This window comes from Labrus mixtus, chromosome 13 (genome assembly GCF_963584025.1).
Source record: "Labrus mixtus chromosome 13, fLabMix1.1, whole genome shotgun sequence".
Classification (NCBI taxonomy): domain Eukaryota; kingdom Metazoa; phylum Chordata; class Actinopteri; order Labriformes; family Labridae; genus Labrus; species Labrus mixtus.
The window spans coordinates 10,302,396-10,321,425 of NC_083624.1; the positions used below are offsets into that span (position 1 = coordinate 10,302,396).

Sequence of the window (19,030 nt, forward strand, 5' to 3'; positions counted from 1 at the left end):
AAAATGAACGTTATCACAATATGCAAAATGTTATTGCACATTGTATATTTCTCTTATATCCTGCAGGCCTCATATGAGTTCAACTCGATATTTATGAAATTCACAATAAAACTGAAGAAAGAGACGTTATGAGAGCGATGCTGGTTTTCAGCAAGGTGACTGTTTTTGTCCACGGAGTCTGGTGGCTTTGAAGAGAGCTACCATATGTGACGGCTCTCTAGATGAAATAAATCTCTCGTGTGTTTGTTTGTTTCTGTAATGTTGTCAAAATCTTAGTCCGTCAGTGACAAAAGCAAAAGCTTTTAGTGGACATAGCACGTCATATCTGTCTGCATTCGCACCTCCATGGTGATGGGAGAGTACCGACTCTGAAGCAGGAGCCTAAAAAAGGTTCCTCTAAACGGGTTCTAGGAACTTAAATAGTTCATAGTTCCTGCGGTGCGGAATGACTTAAAAAAGGGGGATGGTTCCAACAGTTCCTGCGGTCCGAAAACGTTGTTTCACGGCCTGTTTCACGGACTGTTTCACGGACTGTTTCACGGACTGTTTCACGGCCTGTTTTTAATGGCTGCTGGATGAAGCAACTCAAAAACACCGTTTACATCCCAAAGTACGGACGCAATCAGGCGCCGGCTAAAAGTAGCTGAACTTCCCTGACATCACAGAAAAACGATTAAAATCCAATTCCACTTTTTATACTATAGGGCTGTTGAGTTTTTTTAAGGAATACTTAACAGGCACTTTTTACTTCTTGCTTTGTGCAAGTTTAAAACTCATATCATGATATAGGAGATAATGGCTCGTCTTTTTAACGCTAACGTATGTAACACTAAAGACAAATAGGACTTAGATACAGAACAGAGCAGTTGATCTGCAGCCTGCAAAACATCGCTCAAGCGCAGCTTTTTTCCCTTCAAATTAAAAGCCAGACGTTGATAGAATATTTCTTTTAAGAGCGGAGGCATTACAGGGTATATTTCTACATGTGATGCTAAGTTTGTACGTATATATACGCACTGTATATACAGTAAACAAGTGTATGCAAACAATGTAAGTGTCGTAGTCTGATGCATTGGTAGATGGCTGACATGGCATGCATTGTGGACAGCTTACACATTTGATTGTGTATATTACACCATAAAAATTGTGTATCGTTGGATGGATCTCTTGTACATGATGATGCTGTTGTATTCTAATGATGGTGCAATATTTGATCTCTTGTTTTGATACTGTCGCTGCAGCTTTCTGACATGATGTTTCTCAGTGAGGGGAAAAATTCACATTGAAAGAATTGTTTTGTACATGTTCTGCTCTCTGGAGGTTGGGGGGGTGGGGTGGGGGGGGGAGTTAAGGGGTTATAGATTTTAAAAAGATAAACCCGTTAGACTGCTTTTTTCTTACCGACTCCAAATTTCTTCCAGCGGTTCACTAGTTTGTAGTTTTGCTCCTCTGTGCTTCCAGGACGATTCACTAAAGTAGGACGGCGTCGGTGAAATGAGAAGAGTGGGCAGACATGACTGTTGTTGTGTGGTTGTGTGTATCGTGTGTGTTAGAGTGTGTCTACTCAAACAGTGGCATATTTTACCATATCAACAATTGTACCCAAACCATTGCCAATTAATTTAATCAAATAAGATGTTTTTAGGTGTTACTGACATTAGAAGATCATTTCTAGCATGTATGTTTTGGAATCTGCCTCTTTTCTGTTTCTCTAAGTGTTCTGGTTTCCTTTGACATTTACCTTAAAAAGTCATCGACTGAACATGAGTGCAAAAATGCTCCAAAGTTTCCTAAATTATAATCGAATGTAACTGAATTAAAAGCAGTTATGTAATGCCTCTAACGTCCCACCAGGGGGCGATGTATTACATCTCACATTGTTACAGTAACCGTGACAAACTGCATGATTGTACAGGAGCTCATGGGACGACAATCAGCCGTGTAACACTGCTGTATTCAAACAGGAAAACCAAAAAGGACAGCACTCCAAAACTGTATTTTATTTGCCACATGGACGCTTCGAGCAGACGCTCTTCTTCAGGGTGTAACAGGAAGTCTTCTCAAACATACACAGGAAGTCCATCCCAGCAGAGGGAGTGGACTAGTACTTATTTTGGACAAGTATGAATAAGTACAAAATACACTTTTGGAGTGCTGTCCTCATTGGTTTGATTGTTTGAACATTTTTTCAGGATTCAGCACCCAGTTGTTTTACCGTTAACACGGCTGTATTCAACATGCTCCGACGTAAAGTTGCTCAATGGCGTGCCAAAATTAATTAGCCTTCAAATTAAATTGCAATCCTGGAGAGTATTCTGCATGCACTTACTGTCCTGCAACTCGTAGACAAAGATTGTGTGAACATATTTAAACCACAAATTTACTAATAGTAGACGTTTTGTCCTCCTCTTCAAACGCTGCCTTTGTAAGTTTATTCAGTCTCATTTCATGTTGAAGCCTTTCTGTGAGCTGCCGGGTTCTCTGAATCTCAAGTCGTTTATTTTTATTTCTTTGCCCTCCAGACTTGTGGTGAGAGATTGCTTGACCTTTTCCATACAAAGTGGAAGTAGCCACCTTTTTCTCCCTTCTCTAGTGGTCTGTAAATAATGCTGCAAACTGCCTGGTTTCTAAAAAAAACAAAAAACAACGAAACCCTTGAGAGGATCTCTTAAAAAAAAAAAAAAAACTTAAAAAAAAAAAAAGACAGGATGACATTAAGTCTTTGACATTTTTCCCAGAGTGATGGGAGAAAAGTGAGTTTCATTTGTTTACATTCTGTTTACAATGGCACAGGTTTAATTTGTAAGAACATGTAGGTAGGTATAAACAACATTTGCATATTTATTGCCTAAGGTTTAATGACATGATGTGTATTGTGTTTTCACATTTGGAATATAATGTTACAGTCGTCACCTGTATTACTATCTGGATGATTTTTTGGTAAAGTAGTTGCTCATTTTTATGACTACTAAGTGACTGTTTTCTGTGCCTTTTTATGGTTAGAATGCATGGTTAACTATTTATTACGATTTGGAGTCACTGAGATGTGTATTTTTGTATTCTGAATAAATAAATGGTTCAAGCTTTTTTGTTGTACATTTTGAAGGTGCCTTAAAATAGGCTACCGATTCATATCTCTCTTCTTCAATAAAACCAAATACATATGCAGTGTGTGCTGTCTCCTTCTGGTTTTGTTTCACTCACAGGAGAAGATTCAGAGTGACGCAGTGGATGTATCTCAAGGGAATTTCAGCTTGGACTTCACACAAATCTATTTAAAGTTTCAAGAATTAAAAGTTGAAAAGCTACACTGGGACTTAAAGGTGACATATTATCCTCCTCTTTAATCAGTTTAAATAAGTCTAAGAGCTCCCCAAAACATGTGTGTGAAGTTTCTTGTTCTAAATCCACTCTGATCCTGTATTTGATCATGTCTATAAACCCCTCTATTTCAGCCCTACTCAGAACAGGCTGTTTCTGTGTCTGTACCTTTAAATGTAAATGAGCTGTGTCTGACCACGCCCCCTTGGGTGTCTCGGGCTTTCTCGCTCCATGTCTTATTGTTTACGGTGAGAAGGCAGACTCAGAGGGCAGAACAAACACCTGTTACTGCCCTTTGTGATGTCATGAAGGGAGAATCTCCAAACGGCCTGTTTGAGCACACATTTTCTGAAAAGTGGAGCAGGCAGAAGACGGAGAGGATGGACTTTTCTCATCACATGGAGAAGTGAATTTATCAGAATATGTGACCTTTAACACGGACACAATGTCGGCCTACATGACCATAAAAGAAGGGAAGACATTTGTGACGATAAGGAAATGAAACAGTTACAGTCGGTTGTAAGGCGTTGTGTTATTAACTCTTTAAGTTTCTTTCAGAGTAAAAAAGGAAGTAACAACTATGTTAAATGGCTTTATGTGAGAGATAGGACAGTGGATAGAGTCAGAAATCTGGAAGAGAGAGGGCGGGAACGACATGCTGGATGAAGGCGCCACTGATCGGATTCAAACCAGGGCCGCCCACTTCGAGGACCCCAGCCTCCGCAAATGGGGTGCACAAACACTAACCACCAGGCTACCTGTACCCCAGTAAGAACTACTTATATTCCATTGCACTTTACCTCATCTTTTTAGAACAATATAAAAACTGTTCCAGATTTGAATTCTAATCATAAGACTGAAATTAAGTTTAACTTCCTGAAATCCATCTGTGAGGTTTGATTTTTCTTTTTTTTAACAGCTGACCATAGAAACTCAATCAAGTGTTGGAGATTGTCATAAGGTTTTTATATGTAACCTACGACATGTTTTTAACAAGATATTAACATTTATTATGTCAGTGTAACACATATTTTATTAAAAGAAGTATTTAAACTTGTGTTGTAGTTTATTTCACTCAATAAAAGTTTCAATTTCTGTGTTTTTCTTTTTGGTTTTCAACTCGTTAAAGTCTTGAACCTCCTTAGACACATTTTGGATATGAGTACATTTTCTTCATAACAGGGACGGGAAGTAATGGATTCAATTCACTCACATTACTGAGTAGCTTTATCCTGCACTATTTGTACTACTATATGTATTTATTTTAAAGGTTTTATAAATCTGTAATTTTACCGTAAATCAACTCTTTGAACAGTGGTGATTTATCTATTCGTTGATGTCCTGTATTTATATTTATTGTGCTTTTTATGATGACATGGACCTATGTGTCTGACATAAAGTAAAGTATTTTTATTATGTGGGAAGTACGACATAAAAAAAATCTGTTACACGATAGGGCTTCAACAACAGCACCCAAATTGACCCAATAGAGTCAATATGAGAGGCAACACACAGCAGCCCCAACTCCTGAAGCATCTCTTCTGATGAACTCAGGCTTTAAGCACTGAGGCCAGGTGCACCTCGTCAGGTGATTAGTAGATTCACCTGGACAGAGACAACAGAACGGGACAAACATCAAGCAAACATTCAGCCGTAACCAAAGCCTATAAGCCAAGATATCTGTGAAGAAGCTCATGTTATATACGGCCATGTAACAGATAAACAAGACAGTAGTAGTGTCATACATTTGTGTTGGATTGTCTCTGGGTTTTTGGATGTTCAGCGTAAAAAAAAAATAAAAAAAAGACGAGCGGAAGCACGAGTCAAATAACATGTTACCTCTCTAGATTTTCTCTGGAGAAGAATTAGTTTGTGTTTGAGTGACTATATTTTATATTTAATGATAAAATGAAACAGAACTGTCCATATTAAATTCGCGTTTCTATGTATTTTCTAGAAGTTTGATTGTTCTGTGTTCGTAATGGACAGTGCGACACATATCGATTCCTCTGAATTCGGTTGATAATGTCTCAAACACCCTTGTTTTCATGGGAAGAACTGTAACGCACAGGAAGTGGGGAGTTCGTTTCATCATTGAGATCCGATCAAATCGGCCAAAAGATTGTAAAGTGAACTTCTCTACTTGGGGAAAAAAAAAGGTTTATACCCTCCTTAAAGAGCAAGTGTGCCTTGTGTACTTAAAATATTAAAATCAGTTAAGTCTTGTAAATTCCAATGACCATCATGTAGACCTACTTTATTAACTTAAAACAGGTTTGGAACAATTAAAACATTATTATAAGTAACACAATATGAAACGCATAATATTAGTGCTCTACTGTGTTTGTTGCCTTAAATTATTTTTGTACAAGTGCAATAGGCCTATACAAAAGCTTTGGACTTTCTACTAAATAAAAATGTTTTGGTCATTATAACAGTAAGATATTAAACTTCATGGTTGAGTCCAAAATCACCCACTCATTCCCGACTCTCTACTCCTTAGTGGACATCATAGTGCACTCATTTGGAACGATAAGACAAACATTTTGGAGACTTCTCTGGCTGTCGATAATGACGCCGTTGCTGTGATGATGATCAGTGTGTGACGAGTGTAATTTTGGACACAACCAATATGGTTTTACACTACTTCTCACAATGCATTGTGCGATAAAATGAGTCCACCTTTATAGGGATGATCATGCTCACTCAGAATCACGTCAACCCTACGAAATGGCATATTGACTATATAGTGGGTAGTGAGGGCTGGTGAACTTTAAACAACAGCAGAGGCTCAAAATCTGCAAATGTTGCAATGACAGTAGGAAACCTCCCTAAGGGGGCCCCATCTGACAACAATGGACCTCATTCACTAATATGTACGTAGAAATGTTCTTACTCTGCGCATAAAATAAGTGCATATGCAAAATCACCGTCGGATTCATGACACGTGCATACCAGCCAATTTTGTTCTCACCAACTTGCGTATGTCAGAATTATTCTAAATCGTCAGGCGCGTGCCCGCAGCCTGCAATCAGCATACTACCACACCCCCATCTCTCAATATAAGGACATCCGATTGGTGTATCAGGACGAGAGCGGTGAGGTGGAGACACGTAGAAGTTTTTAGGAGATGGCCCCAAAAGGCTAAAAAGATCGGTGTGTCTGCGGCTTAGATGCTGTTACATTGAATTACATAGTTTCAGCAGTACGTGCATTGACAGTTGGAATCAGCTGATCAGTCATTCGTCACACTCTTCAAACATGTTTTGATGGTCTGATGTGCTGTCTTCTGAAGGCACCGGCTGCAATTTGCTTCAGCAAGGCTTGATCTTTACACTTTCTTAGACGTAAATCATAATCATGAATGTTCCCTGCATGCTCTTAAATAGGCTCCAATTAATCAGCTGGTTTTGGTTACAAATGCGATATTTCATAGCAATATTAGTGGGAGTGGTCGACGATTAAATTTAAGATTTTAGATTAAAGGATGATAAGGCGAACATTTCATGATTATTTAATACATTTAGTCAATGCATTAGTAAATTCACATTTTTAATGCTTGTCTTTTCAACATTCAACATTTTTTTTAATATGTCATGCATTTAGTTAAAAGAGTGTGTGTTAACATTTTCTGAGAAAGCTGGTCAATCCTTTGTGCGTACGCATGGTCTGAGGAAGTTCTATTTTTGTTCGCAGAGTAAGAATAAATTCAAGTAAGGATATATTGATGAATCCCAGATTTGTGCTTCAAACGTCCGTACACACGGTTTAAGCACATATTTGTTAGTGAATGAGGCCCTTTGACTCTAGTTGCTCTGCTAAGGGTCACATGCAATATTCCTGTGAAAACCAATGTTTGACAAAGAAGGTCACAGAAGGAAAATTATTAAGAATTATCGAAAAAAGGGGGAAAAGAGGAGTAGGCTAAACGCTGAGAGCATAATTGTCTGTTTGAAGGGGCCCCCCAAATGATTTTTTTTTGCCTAGGGCGCCAACAGACTAGAACCGCCGATGCCGACTCGTTTGCGAGCGCGCTTGAAGAAGAGTTGTTCCAAACGGACGAATCGTTCTCGGACTTCTCATCAAACACAGCGGCTACCGTCATCGCTGCTGGAGTCCGACACTGAGCTGGGAGGTAAAAAAATGACTCTATAAAGGGGAACAAATGTGTTTGGAATACACTGAAAATGACTATATATTGATATTTGTCGTATTTTAATCTACCTTAATGTGTAAGCTTGTTGGCTAGATCCTAATTCACGACAATAAGGTGACATTACAGATCGAGCAGCCCGCGGCCTGGTTCTGCTGCTGTTAGCTCTGTGATTGACAGCATATCAACTATCGAGGTGGACGATTTCGTTTATTCACGTTGACTGTTTTCAGACGCGTTGTTATGAAATGAGATGCTCGTTTTTTTGAATGGCTGCTGCGACTAGCCAGTTAGGTAACAGTTGCTCTGTTTCGGAAATGATTGCATTGAGTCGTGAATCAACATCAGCATCCAGTCTGTGGCCTGCTTGTGCCTCTGCCTCTGCTGCGGGTACCAGCCCCATAAGGCAGAAGAGGTTGTCTGGTTTTCAGTGGCCTTAAAATGGTAAACAAACACTGAAATGTAGAGGATAAGCATGCAGCTGCAACTTTTCACATGACGTTGTCAATAGCAACAAGGACTCTTCTGACATTTACCATGATGAAAACTGATTCAGGTATCAGTTTTTTTTGTCTTCTTTGCATACATTTTAGTGGCGATATTATTATTTTATGCAGGAAATGGCTTTTTTTTTTTTGCACCGATTGGGAAAAATAAGTAGAGATGTAACAATTTAATCAACTCACGATACGATTCACGACGCTGGGTTCAAGGTACGATTCTGATGAGTTGAAAAAGGTTCCTTGTCAGTGTGGTTTGACCTTTTTGATTGTGGTGTGGATTAAATGCTGCATCATGTTGGTCGTGCTGTTTGTGTGGTTCCCTGTCTTCTTGCAGTATTTCACGATTAATCTTTACAGCCCTAAAAATAAGGGACGATTTCGATACCGTGCCAACATTTGTTTAATGACTTTTATTTTGGTGTAGGACTCCCACGATGTCGACTTTTTCTCTCATGTTTGACGATGAAAGTAAGTCAGAGTTTGTCCAACGGGTGACTTCTTCTATCCAATTAAAAAAAAAAAAACCTCTTATCTGATCAGTATTGAGTTGTACTCGATGTCTGCATTAAATTGCTTCTGACGTCGGTTCTTGCAACACCATTTCCAGATGAGCCGTCGTTGAACCTACTAATCCCTGCTAATTTATTGTCTTTCACATCCATGGCAGTCTGCAGCCATCTGTATGACCTATTGGAGACTCTATTGATGTGATGTACCCCCTGTTGTGCAAAGGATTGTGGGTCAGAGCAGCCCGAGAAGCACGCTGTCCTGCGTGCCGCAAAAAGCAACCAGACGTAAAAGGACATACTGTTATTTTTTTTTTTTTAAGCATACTATATTTGACAACTTCAGATGTTGTGTTACAAACAGCGATGACTACTATAGATACAAACCCTGCACATGATGACTTTAAAGTCTGTCGAGGCGATGCAAAAACAGCAGAACATTTCTGTACAATATATTTCCCCTCACAGTAGAGAAAGCAAAAACATGTAAGAAAAATGTCAAATTGGATTAACTGATCGTTTTGTGGTATCGGCATGCACGTTCGATGTCACGCAGTCATAGCTCAGCATTCATTTTGTCAGCACGCTAGCTAGCTATTACACGCCTTTCCTGCAGGGAATCTGCTGTGAAAAATGCTTTAATAGAAGTCTGCAACAAGGACAGACCGCGGTTTTCGCTTGAATACTTTCAGATCAGTTAAAAGAAGAAGAAGAGATACTTTATTAATCCCACAAGGGGAAATTCAACGTTCACACTCTGTTGTTGAACATGCTGCACACACACACACACATTGCACAAACAGGATCCTGTGGACATGCACTGATGGAGAGATGTCAGAGTGAGGGGGGGCTGCACACAGGGAGCGCTCCTGAGGTGGTGGGGGCGGGGGGGGTGCCTTGCTCAAGGGCACCTCTGCAGTGCTCAGGAGGTGATCTGGAATCTCTCCCAGCTACCAGACCAATTTCCAGGACTTGAGCCAGCGACCCTCTGGTTCCCAATCCAAGTCCTCACAGACTGAGTTTACCGCCGCCCCTAGTTACATTGTTGATTTATTTCAAATTATTCCAAGCTCGTAAAATGGTCTCTCTGTGGATCCAGCCCTCGACCGTAGAGGTTTTTATAATAGTGGATATTCCCTTTAATGTTGTGTTCACTTGTCTGTCACCTGAGAGCATCACGGTGGTCACCTGAGCCTGATAAGAGAGCAGTCATTCTCTCCCAGTCTCTGTCGATCTGTCCCTCCTGCTACCTGCACTCCTGCTCAGAAAATGTTCCCACATCGACTCCCAACCCGACACCATTTCAGTCGACACAGTTTCTGCCCTTGACTCAGTGTTTTTTTTTTTGTTTTTTTTTCCCCCTTCTTCCTGTGCCCTCCAACATGATCACTAAGTCACCTCAGAGTCCTTCCGCTGCATCTTTGTGGCTCCAAACGGTGAAAATTGTCTTTATGAATCAGCGTCGGAGGTTTTGTTCAAGCACCAACTTAAATACTCAAAATCGCAGTGTTTCCAGAACATGACTAATGCGGAGTACCTGAGGCATTTGTGTGACCACATAAGATGCAGAAGCTGATGATGCAGGCCGCGTCGGGTAATTATCTGGAACTGTACCACGAGTTAGAGCTGCGGGGTATGAGAAGAAATGTGATAATGATGACTTTGTATTGTACATTTGAATAAACATGACTGTTAGTTTGAGGGCTTCCCCTCCCTAATATCGATATTGCCGTATCGCTCGGGCCCTAGTTGTAGCCACCTAAAATCTAAAACATGCTCAGAGTTTTTTCATCTTGTATCTTTTTTTATCCCCCGAGCCCTTCACTGTGAGCTTACTGTGTTCGCCAAGCATGACACATCCCCCGGCTTAAAGAGCTGGTTTACCAACTATTTTAATAATGTTCAGCTCTGTTCAAGAGATAACAGTCATCATTGTTCCTGCTTTGCTTGTGATTGCATACTTGAGGTCAGCAGCGGTGGCCGGCCGTGTTGTTTTTGTAGCCCACCAGAGCGCCCGTGAGAAGCTCGGAGGTCCTGGTGCTGCAGAAGGAAGCCGGTGGCATGCAGTCTGCCCCTGGAGGTTCTCAGGATGCAGGATGGGCTGATCAATAGGACCGCCCGCCTGCCCCGGGTCTAGACTCAACTAGCCGCTTTGGACGGCACCTCAAAGGAGAGGCTTGGATTTCTTGGGAAACTTTTCCCTTCTTGTACACTGTAAATATTTTGCCTCCTTTAGCCGCTCTCTCATGCTGCTTACCGAGTGTGTTTCCCCTGCTCAGCGCACACACACCCCTGTTCTCCTGCCCCTCTGTTTGATCGTTGATGCAGGCCTGACTGTTTAAAGAATATCAAAGAAGCTCGGCCTACTCGAGCTTATCCTCACCACCAGGACAAGTCTAGGCCTTCTTTAGAGATCCTGACTCATGTTAGTTTCACACGGCTTTTGAAGGAGACATTGGTCTACAAGGTCAGCTGCACAATCTGAAAAATGCAGAGCAAAAAAAAAACCCAAAAAAGTTCAGAGTTGTGAGATTCCCAGGCTGGAGCCTCTTGGTTCTCTGAATTACTGAATATCACAGGGACAGTAATGTATCCCTTTTTTTGAATTTTCTCCTTATTTTGGTACATAGGTGTGCATCAGGAAACAAAGCGGTTGTGTGACATCACTTTTTTTTTTTTTTTTTTTCTAATAGCTGTAACACTTTCATGCCGTGGTTGCTGCGGTTGGGGCTGACACAGTTGAGTAGCACGTATGGACAATAAAGGTCACACATTGAACCCTTCTGTTTTTGTTCCACCTCGTGAGTCACAGACGAAAAGACTCTGCTGTGGGTCTGAAGGCAACAATATGAGTCTGATATTTTTAGTCTCTCTGGTCGCTTTGACTTTGACTTTGTGCCTCGTCAGTAACGCTGTCATTTCCACTCTTCCCTCTCTCCGGCACCTTCTTTTTCTCCAGGTGAGCGGCCGGTCAGCCACCTCTGCTGCGATGGATGCGTGTGCACGTATTAGAGGAGTCCCATTGAGGACGAGGGCGACAGTTCGGAAAGAGGTGTGTCTGCACTGCAGGGACTCTGCACTTTATTCTGCAACAATCTTCTGTATAGAACCCTGTTTACTTTGAAAGGATTGCAGCACAAGTAGTCACATTGTTACAGTCATCTTAATATTAACATACAATAAACACATTGCAAAAGACGATGCTTTTTCACATTTCATACATCGGATGCATCAATGAAAACATGCGCTAACTAAATCATGATTAGACATCAGATACCAGGTCAGGTCTAGCAGTGAGGTCGGCTAGAAAGTGTGCAAAATTTAATTTAAATTTAAATTTTGTCACTGTGCATCAACATGACAACATGATACTGCAATATATAAAATTAGCCTTAAAAAACAGTGCATGTGTGTTTGCAGACGGTGCGTGACACCGGTGCGCAGTGTGTGAAGAGCCTCTTCAGGAACAGGAAGGAGTTATGCAGTGTGGGCCTGGAGCTGCCGACCAGAGACGCTACAAGACTGACCGAGGTTTGTCCCGTTAGAAACAGGCCGAGCTAACCCGTGCTAGCATCAGACACCTGGACACTGACTGTCTTGTGTGCTCTTTCAGATTCATTTTGTGTGTCTGCCTGGTCAGTGTGAAGGAGAAGATGTCACCCAGCTGGTAAGTTCTTTAGATTCCCTCTCCTATACTGTAAGTTATCAGATCTAAGTAAGAGGTGCTTGTGATAAACTTAACGTCATATTTTTGGGATTTAAAGGATGAGGATTGTTAGGTTTTGTAATTTACTGTTTGATCTTGGAGCTAATGTACTTTTGTGTCTCGCTCTCCTCCAGGCTCTGTCATCACTTCCAGCAGGACTGTGTGAGCTGCTCAGGTCCCTCCACGTTCACGGCCTGAAGAACGACGAGGTCCTGCTGCTCAAAGACTCCCGCAGGCTGGCAGACTACAAGGACGCCGGGCCACAGGTAGGTGCTAGACCAGGAATTTTGCATGTTGAGGGCAGAGAAAACTAGAATTAAGAAAAAGAGCAAAGTTATTTTCTTTGAAGAATTCCCAAAAATACATGCAAACATTTATTTTCAACTAACTTAAACAACATGTTGTTTTTCTGAATGTAGAAAGCAGGTCAAATCATTTCTGTACACTTTAAAAGTTATATAAAATATTTAATTATTCTAGTTTTAACTTTTTAACCGCTGTCTTCAGTCGCGTTTTTGCTCATTATGATGTCTGTATTTGGAATATTGAGGAAGAAGATATGCCCACACACTCGCTCAAACGGCACAGTACGTTTTTATTAATTACAGTCACAACATTTTGACATTTAGAGGTCATCTTCAGATGATCATCTTTGTACCTATCCTATCTCCTAGCCTATCTTCTTCCTCAGTCTGCCCAGCACCCTGAATATTCTCAAAGGCGAATAAAGACTAGTGTGCGCACATCCGAGTAAATTGCATACAGGCGCAGGAGAAAAAAGATAAGAACTGCAGAAGAAATGGAAAGGTCCGCACATTGGTCCGTTCAGAAATATTCCCAAAAGCTTCATGTCCGTAAGGTCTGTACAGCCTAAAGGTGACTTAAGTTATGATCCTGATGTGACGGTTTTGATTTCAAATCAACAATGAGATGGTGCCAACACATCCAGAGGAAGAGTTCAAAATGGTTACCAAAAGAGCCACAGGAGCCATACTGTACCTCTCTGCTGCAGAATGTGTGAAGGCTCAAGTTAACCTAATCTTTATTTCAAATCAGGCCTAATAGATTATGTAAACATGGAGCGTCCGTGTCTGTGATTGGGTGATGCATTTTCACAGAGTTTATAGCCATTGGTAAAAATCAGACCCTGTTTGAGTTGCCTCATTTTTGTTGTCTGTTCTCCATGTAGCCAGTCATAGCAAGCCTCTCGCATGTTTTTGAAGAAATGCAGGTGGGTTGGACGGACAGATATTTTGTTTTTGCAGCCCATGATTGTCCTTCCTGGTCCTGTTTGCCGTGTTTGGGTTCACACAGGCCCCGGAGCGCACTCTGTGGTTTTTGTCGTCCGCTTCAGACAGTGAGACCTCCCACTTATCTGCATGGCAGACTGGATGTGCACTGAGTAATTCTCTGTTCTTCACATTCAGAGTTCAGAGAAAACAAAACATTTCCAGCCCTCCTCCTCCTCATCCCTCCGGTCAGATTAGGATAAGAAGATTCCTGTGTGAATTCGGCCTTATTTGCAAAGTCTTTTAGATCAGTTGGTTTTGTTCCAAGGGAATCCAGTTCATAAATGCTTAGACATGTCATACCCTCTGATCTGGTTAAAGATGTGAGCTGTAATTTCCTTTCCTTATTTCCTTAAATAAATTGCACCAGGCTTAACTTAAAGTACCTCTCTCTCCCCTCTCTTTCTTTTCTTTTATCTTTCCTTCATCACCTCCTCCTCCTCCTCCTTCAGTGTTGGTTAAAGGCTGTTTGCGTGCTGAGGCATAATCCCAGCACTAGTGTCTACCCTCAGGCCAGTGTAGCATCTTTGGTGGGCTTGCTGGGATGCTACATGGCAGGCGTCCGCTATGCTCTGGAGCTTCAGGCTCTTCAGAGGGGCACAGCTGAGCCCAGTCAGCCTGAGGAGGACGACACCAACCAGTCGGTGTCATCCATCGAGGACGACTTTGTCACAGCCCTGGAGCATCTGGAGGAGGATGACACTGGAGACAATCCCTCCAGTAGGTTTAACATCTAATGTGAAGTGGCATGTAGTAGCCTCTGGTCTATTTTGTGGATAAAAATGTGATTCCGTCATTGGAACAAAAGCTAAAATGGAGACCTTTATTGTGCCCTTTATCTCTGTTTAATCAACCATCATCATTTGTGCAAAATTCTAATTTTAATGTAGCATGAGTAGAAACTTTATAGGTTTATTGCTATTGAGCGCTTTAAGATACTTTGAAGTAAATATGGACTTTTTTTCAGATGTTTTCCTAGATGTATGCACAATTCATCAGCTTTTGTTTATCAGCTTTCTGGTATATTATTTTTGCTAATATTTACCCTTTAACCCCTCTTGTATTTAATCCGTTGTCTCCCCTCTCTCCTTCCACATCTGCAGCTTCCTTTCGCCATTTTAAAAAGCGCGATGTTGCATCACAGACAGTCCCTGCCCACAAGAGGAAAAAGGAATTATCAGGCTCCCGTGTTATCATAGGCTCATCTTCAAAGAAGTATTCTGCCAAACATAAATCAGGTCCCGAAGTATCTGTGACAGTACAGAGGTCAACATCAGGCATGGAATCCCAGTGGACTTACTGCAGTCCTGGAGCTCGTCTCCCGTCGCCCTTGGTTCATGTCAGTGAATCGGAAGAGTCGGATTGCTCCAGCCCCAGCCCAATCATTTTCCTAGATGAGGTGGGGTACCAGAAAAGCCTGCTGGCAAAGCTGGACATCCCCCAGGTGCCAGGGGGGCCGAGAGAGCGAGTGGAAGACTCAGACTCAGAGGTCAGTGAATTCTTTGACAGCTTTGACCAGTTTGATGACCTGGAGGAACTGAGCTCTGAGAGCTGCACTCTCACGCTGCCTCTGGATGGTATCAGTGCCCCAACAACACAGAAAAAATCTGATTCTAGCTCCAGTGGGTCAGCATGTAAATATATTTCCAGGGGCTGCTCAACCAAGGGTATGAATCCTCACCGCTTTGACCAGCCTACTCTACCAGCCAATGTCAAAAAACCTACTCCTCTGAAACCAGGCTCTCCTTACTCACCTCACTCTGAGGTGCCTGACTCCCCCCGACCAATGCAGACCCCTTCTGACGAGAATGGCGGTCCACTCTTCAGCCCTGTCAGCTCCTCGGCCTTCAGCCCTTTGGTGGACTCCGGTGGACCTCTGGAATACTTCTGGAAGACAGATGAAGAAGGACAGGACAGCTCGGAGCTACGTAAACCCCAGGGTCTCTGCTCGCTGTATAAGACCTACTCAGACTTTGCCAACAGTCTTTCCAAAGAAATTCTTGGATCTGTGTGTGGCTACCAGTCTGCTGTTGACATCAGTGACAACAAGAATCTCAGCTGTGTCTGTCACAAGGAATTCCAGAACCCTTCTGGCTTCGTGATGAAGCTCTCAGAAATACAAGAGACTGTAACAGTGGCCAAGCTAGAAAAGAAGTCCCAGTCTTTGAAAGATGGTATTCAGAGGTTTGCAACTGACCTGGTGGAAATAAGCTTGGGAAGCGCCTTAAGAGATATTCAGAAAGGTGTTTCCTCTTGCACCACCACCTTGTGTCATCTCGCTGCCAGGCTCACATCCTCTGTGTTCCAAATGGCCTTCCATGAGATAGGCATGCGCCACGCTTATGTGTTGAAAGAACGGGCTATCAATGGATTAGCCGGTTTTCTGGTTGGAGAGGCTGTGTCTGGGGCACTGAAGGAGTTCTTGACAGTGAAAAAGCAGATTTTCCACAACACAGTTACACGTTTTGCTGCTGATCTGGCTGAAGAGCTGGTGTTTGAAGGCATAATGGAGGTGTGTCAGTTCTCCCATCCTTCGACCCCTCGCACCCCAAGTGATTGGTCCTTTGGCCAGGGGCAAGAAGAAGAGGAAGAGGAGGAGGTTGTTTCCTCATACGCCTCAGACTTGTCTGAGTCTGTTATTCAGGAGGCCTTTATAGAGCTCTCTCAAGCTGATGTTGCCTTCACTAGCCAAGCAGCTATTAGTGTGTCTCTGGACAACGTCTGTTACGTCAATGCAGAGAACAATAGCACTCTCACTAGTAGCACCTTTACTAACCAGCAGGTGTTAAGTTCTAGCTCTGCAGGAACCTCAGGAGAGGATGCTTCATGCACAGTGAAGAAAGCCCTGTTCACTGTATCAGGCATGGCCAGCTGTATTCCTGTGCCTCAGGCAGGCCAAGCCCTCAACCAACTCCAGGACCCTGAGGAGATCTGTCAGTATACGTCTAGCTTGTCTGATACCCAACAATCGAGCCACACAAGGGTCACTGTATCTTCCTCTGACACAGCTACATCCACTCAAACTAACCTTTACAGTCATGGAACTCAAACCCCCATTCCTGGAGGGGACCCCTCCCAAGGAAAGTCCAACTTCCAAAACTTCTCTGGCAACATGGTGGATATGATAGTGACTGAGGCCTGCGAACTAATAACTTCCTCTAAAATGAAAAAAAGTTTTGGTGAATGTGCAGATTTTTTCACAAAGACAATGGGAAGCCGACGGGACTCTGCCTCTAAACATGAAAACATTAGTTTTGAGGAGCCAGATTCCCCTCCAAATCAGGGAGTTTCAAGGGAGGGTTTTAGCTTTGACTGCAGAGATTCTGGGAATGTTCGGAAAGGAGTGCCTGTTGAGCAAGCAGCAGACCTAAGCGTTCCTCACATTTCCTTTCAGACAGGCTGTCAAAGTCAGGGGAGAGTCAGCTGTGAGTATAACCCCAGAAGCAGAGGTGTGGCTGAAGCCCACCATGTGCTGATGGATACTCTGGATGTACCGGGTACAGAGATGATGGCACAAAGGAGGATATCTGTTCCTGTGGATGACTCAGCTCCCAGTTCCGGTCAAAAATCCGGTGGGACTCCTGGCCCTCCTCCTTCTACTCCTCAGCAACCCAGTGAGGTGTCTAAAGAAAAACAGATAAAACAGTTCTCTAAGAAGCTCAAAACTAAGCTGGCTAAGGAATTTTCCCCTGCTACTCCTCCGCCCACCCCTCACCAGCAGCCGGAGCCTGACCCTGGCCCAAAAGACATCCCCCATGAGGCAGACAAGGATGAGTTCATGCTCAAATTGATGAGGTCTCTCTCTGAGGAGGCAGATGGAAATGAGGAAGAAGAGGAGGAAGAAGTGGCAGAAGAGGTTGGTGTTGGCGGCGCTGACAGGACTTTAGATAAAGAGCGTGGCCGTCATGAACTAGCCCAGTCGACTCGCAGAATGTCCAACAAGGAAGCTCTTCACTACGCTGAGCGATTGGCTTGTCACATTGTCTCTATGGCAACAGAGATGGACAACCTGGAAGGGGCAGTGGAGGATGGAGAAATGAATAAGGGCAGTGAGAGAAGGAGAGACAGTGTGGCTCAGTTCTCAGAGCAGACCCTGAACACCTTGTGGGTATATGCAGGGGAGGTAGCAGGAGAGGTCATCAATGATGTGAAGAGGATGGTGAGCTCTGCACAGCAGTGTCCATATCACAGAACTCTCAGGAGACATAGCTCTGACAGATCTAACTCTGAATGTTCTCATCACCACCTCGGCCATCTTTCTCCACCCAGTACTGACCAGAACATAAACTCAAAGGTAGGAAGGCTGGCTGAGCAATGGTCTAATGACTTGATAGCCTCAGTCTTGCGGTCTCCAACATCCACTTCAAGCATGATCTCCAGCTCCAGCTCTGGCATGTCCTCAGAGTATCCTAGCTGTGAGAGTGTGACTGATGAATATGCCGGCTACCTCATCAGGGTACTGAAAAAGGAGGGAGGCAGTAGGGAGCTGGTCCTTGATCAGTATGCAAGTCGCTTGGCATACCGTTCCATTAAACTTGGCTTGGCTCATGCAAGTCGCAAGGTCAAGAAGAGATCTTCTACCAACCGCCTTCACTCCTCCCACTCCCTGCCAGATGAATGGAAAACTTCTAGTAGTGAGCCCTCGTTGACCAAAGAGAAAGTTGAGTCAGTCGTTCGTCCTTCAGGCGAGGACGCTCAGTGTAGTTGCAGCAACCCTGAAGAGAAGAGTCAGAGGGAGTATTCGGATCTGGTCAACTTTGCAGAGTCTTTAGCGTACAATATCACCTGTGATGTCACACATAAGCTGCATCGTTCCTCTGTGCGACTGCCAAAGTCTCTCACTGACTCCTGTCTTTATAAGAAATCCAAACTCGAAGACATGGCAGAGGATCTCATCAGGAACTCCTTCTCTTGTCCCCTATTGTCCAAGGAGGGTAAAAGCAAGCATCATTATCATAGTACAGGAAGCCTGTATGATGGGGGCTATAAGGGTCGGGTGATGCAGGTTATTGAGCATTATGCCAGGAAAATAGTTGATGACACTCTGCAGATGAGCATGGCCTCAGTTGGATATTCATCCCGAGAGAACCCAATGACCCAAGGACATGACCGACACTCCCACACCCAGAGGTTGTCTGAGGGACCATCACTGGGGCAAGCCCATGTGGAAAGGACATGTCGGTATTGCCTGATCCACGAGTGCCCATACTGCACCAAACCTTGCCGGCACCACCACCAGCCTGTGTTACAGAGGAGGAAAAGGGGGTCAGAACTCGAGGCGAGGGCTGAGCGTCTCTCTGGCTTGGAGATTCCCAAGATCCACATTGACCTGGACCATAGGGCGGCATTTGCAGAGGGGATGGTGTCCATAGCAATGGAGACGGCAAAACGTGAGCTTAGCAACACCAGCCTTAATGCGGACAGTGGCATCGGCCATGATGGAGCGAGCTTCGCTGAGAGCCTGACTGCTGAGATCATGACATCAGCCCTGTCCAATGTCTGCCAGACTGCCAACAACAGGTACACACCAAGATTTATACAAGTGCTTATGT

The 19,030-nt window shown here is 43.3% G+C and overlaps 1 protein-coding gene across 5 annotated transcripts in view; it reads left to right on the top strand.

Annotated features, from left to right (window-relative positions):
* The first annotated feature begins 7,410 nt into the window (after positions 1 to 7,410).
* akap11 (A kinase (PRKA) anchor protein 11) overlaps positions 7,411 to 19,030 on the top strand; it is a 202,206-nt gene continuing 190,586 nt past the window's right edge. For all 5 annotated transcript variants that reach the window (XR_009675567.1, XR_009675568.1, XM_061053646.1 and 2 more), the window contains exons 1-7: positions 7,411 to 7,456; positions 11,443 to 11,535; positions 11,904 to 12,014; positions 12,097 to 12,150; positions 12,324 to 12,455; positions 13,931 to 14,198; positions 14,582 to 18,998. Coding sequence is in view for 3 of the 5 variants with exons in the window: in XM_061053646.1 (XP_060909629.1) it covers positions 11,473 to 11,535; positions 11,904 to 12,014; positions 12,097 to 12,150; positions 12,324 to 12,455; positions 13,931 to 14,198; positions 14,582 to 18,998 (5,045 nt within the window). In the remaining 2 variants the exon portion in view is untranslated. The remainder of the gene's footprint in view (positions 7,457 to 11,442; positions 11,536 to 11,903; positions 12,015 to 12,096; positions 12,151 to 12,323; positions 12,456 to 13,930; positions 14,199 to 14,581; positions 18,999 to 19,030) is intronic.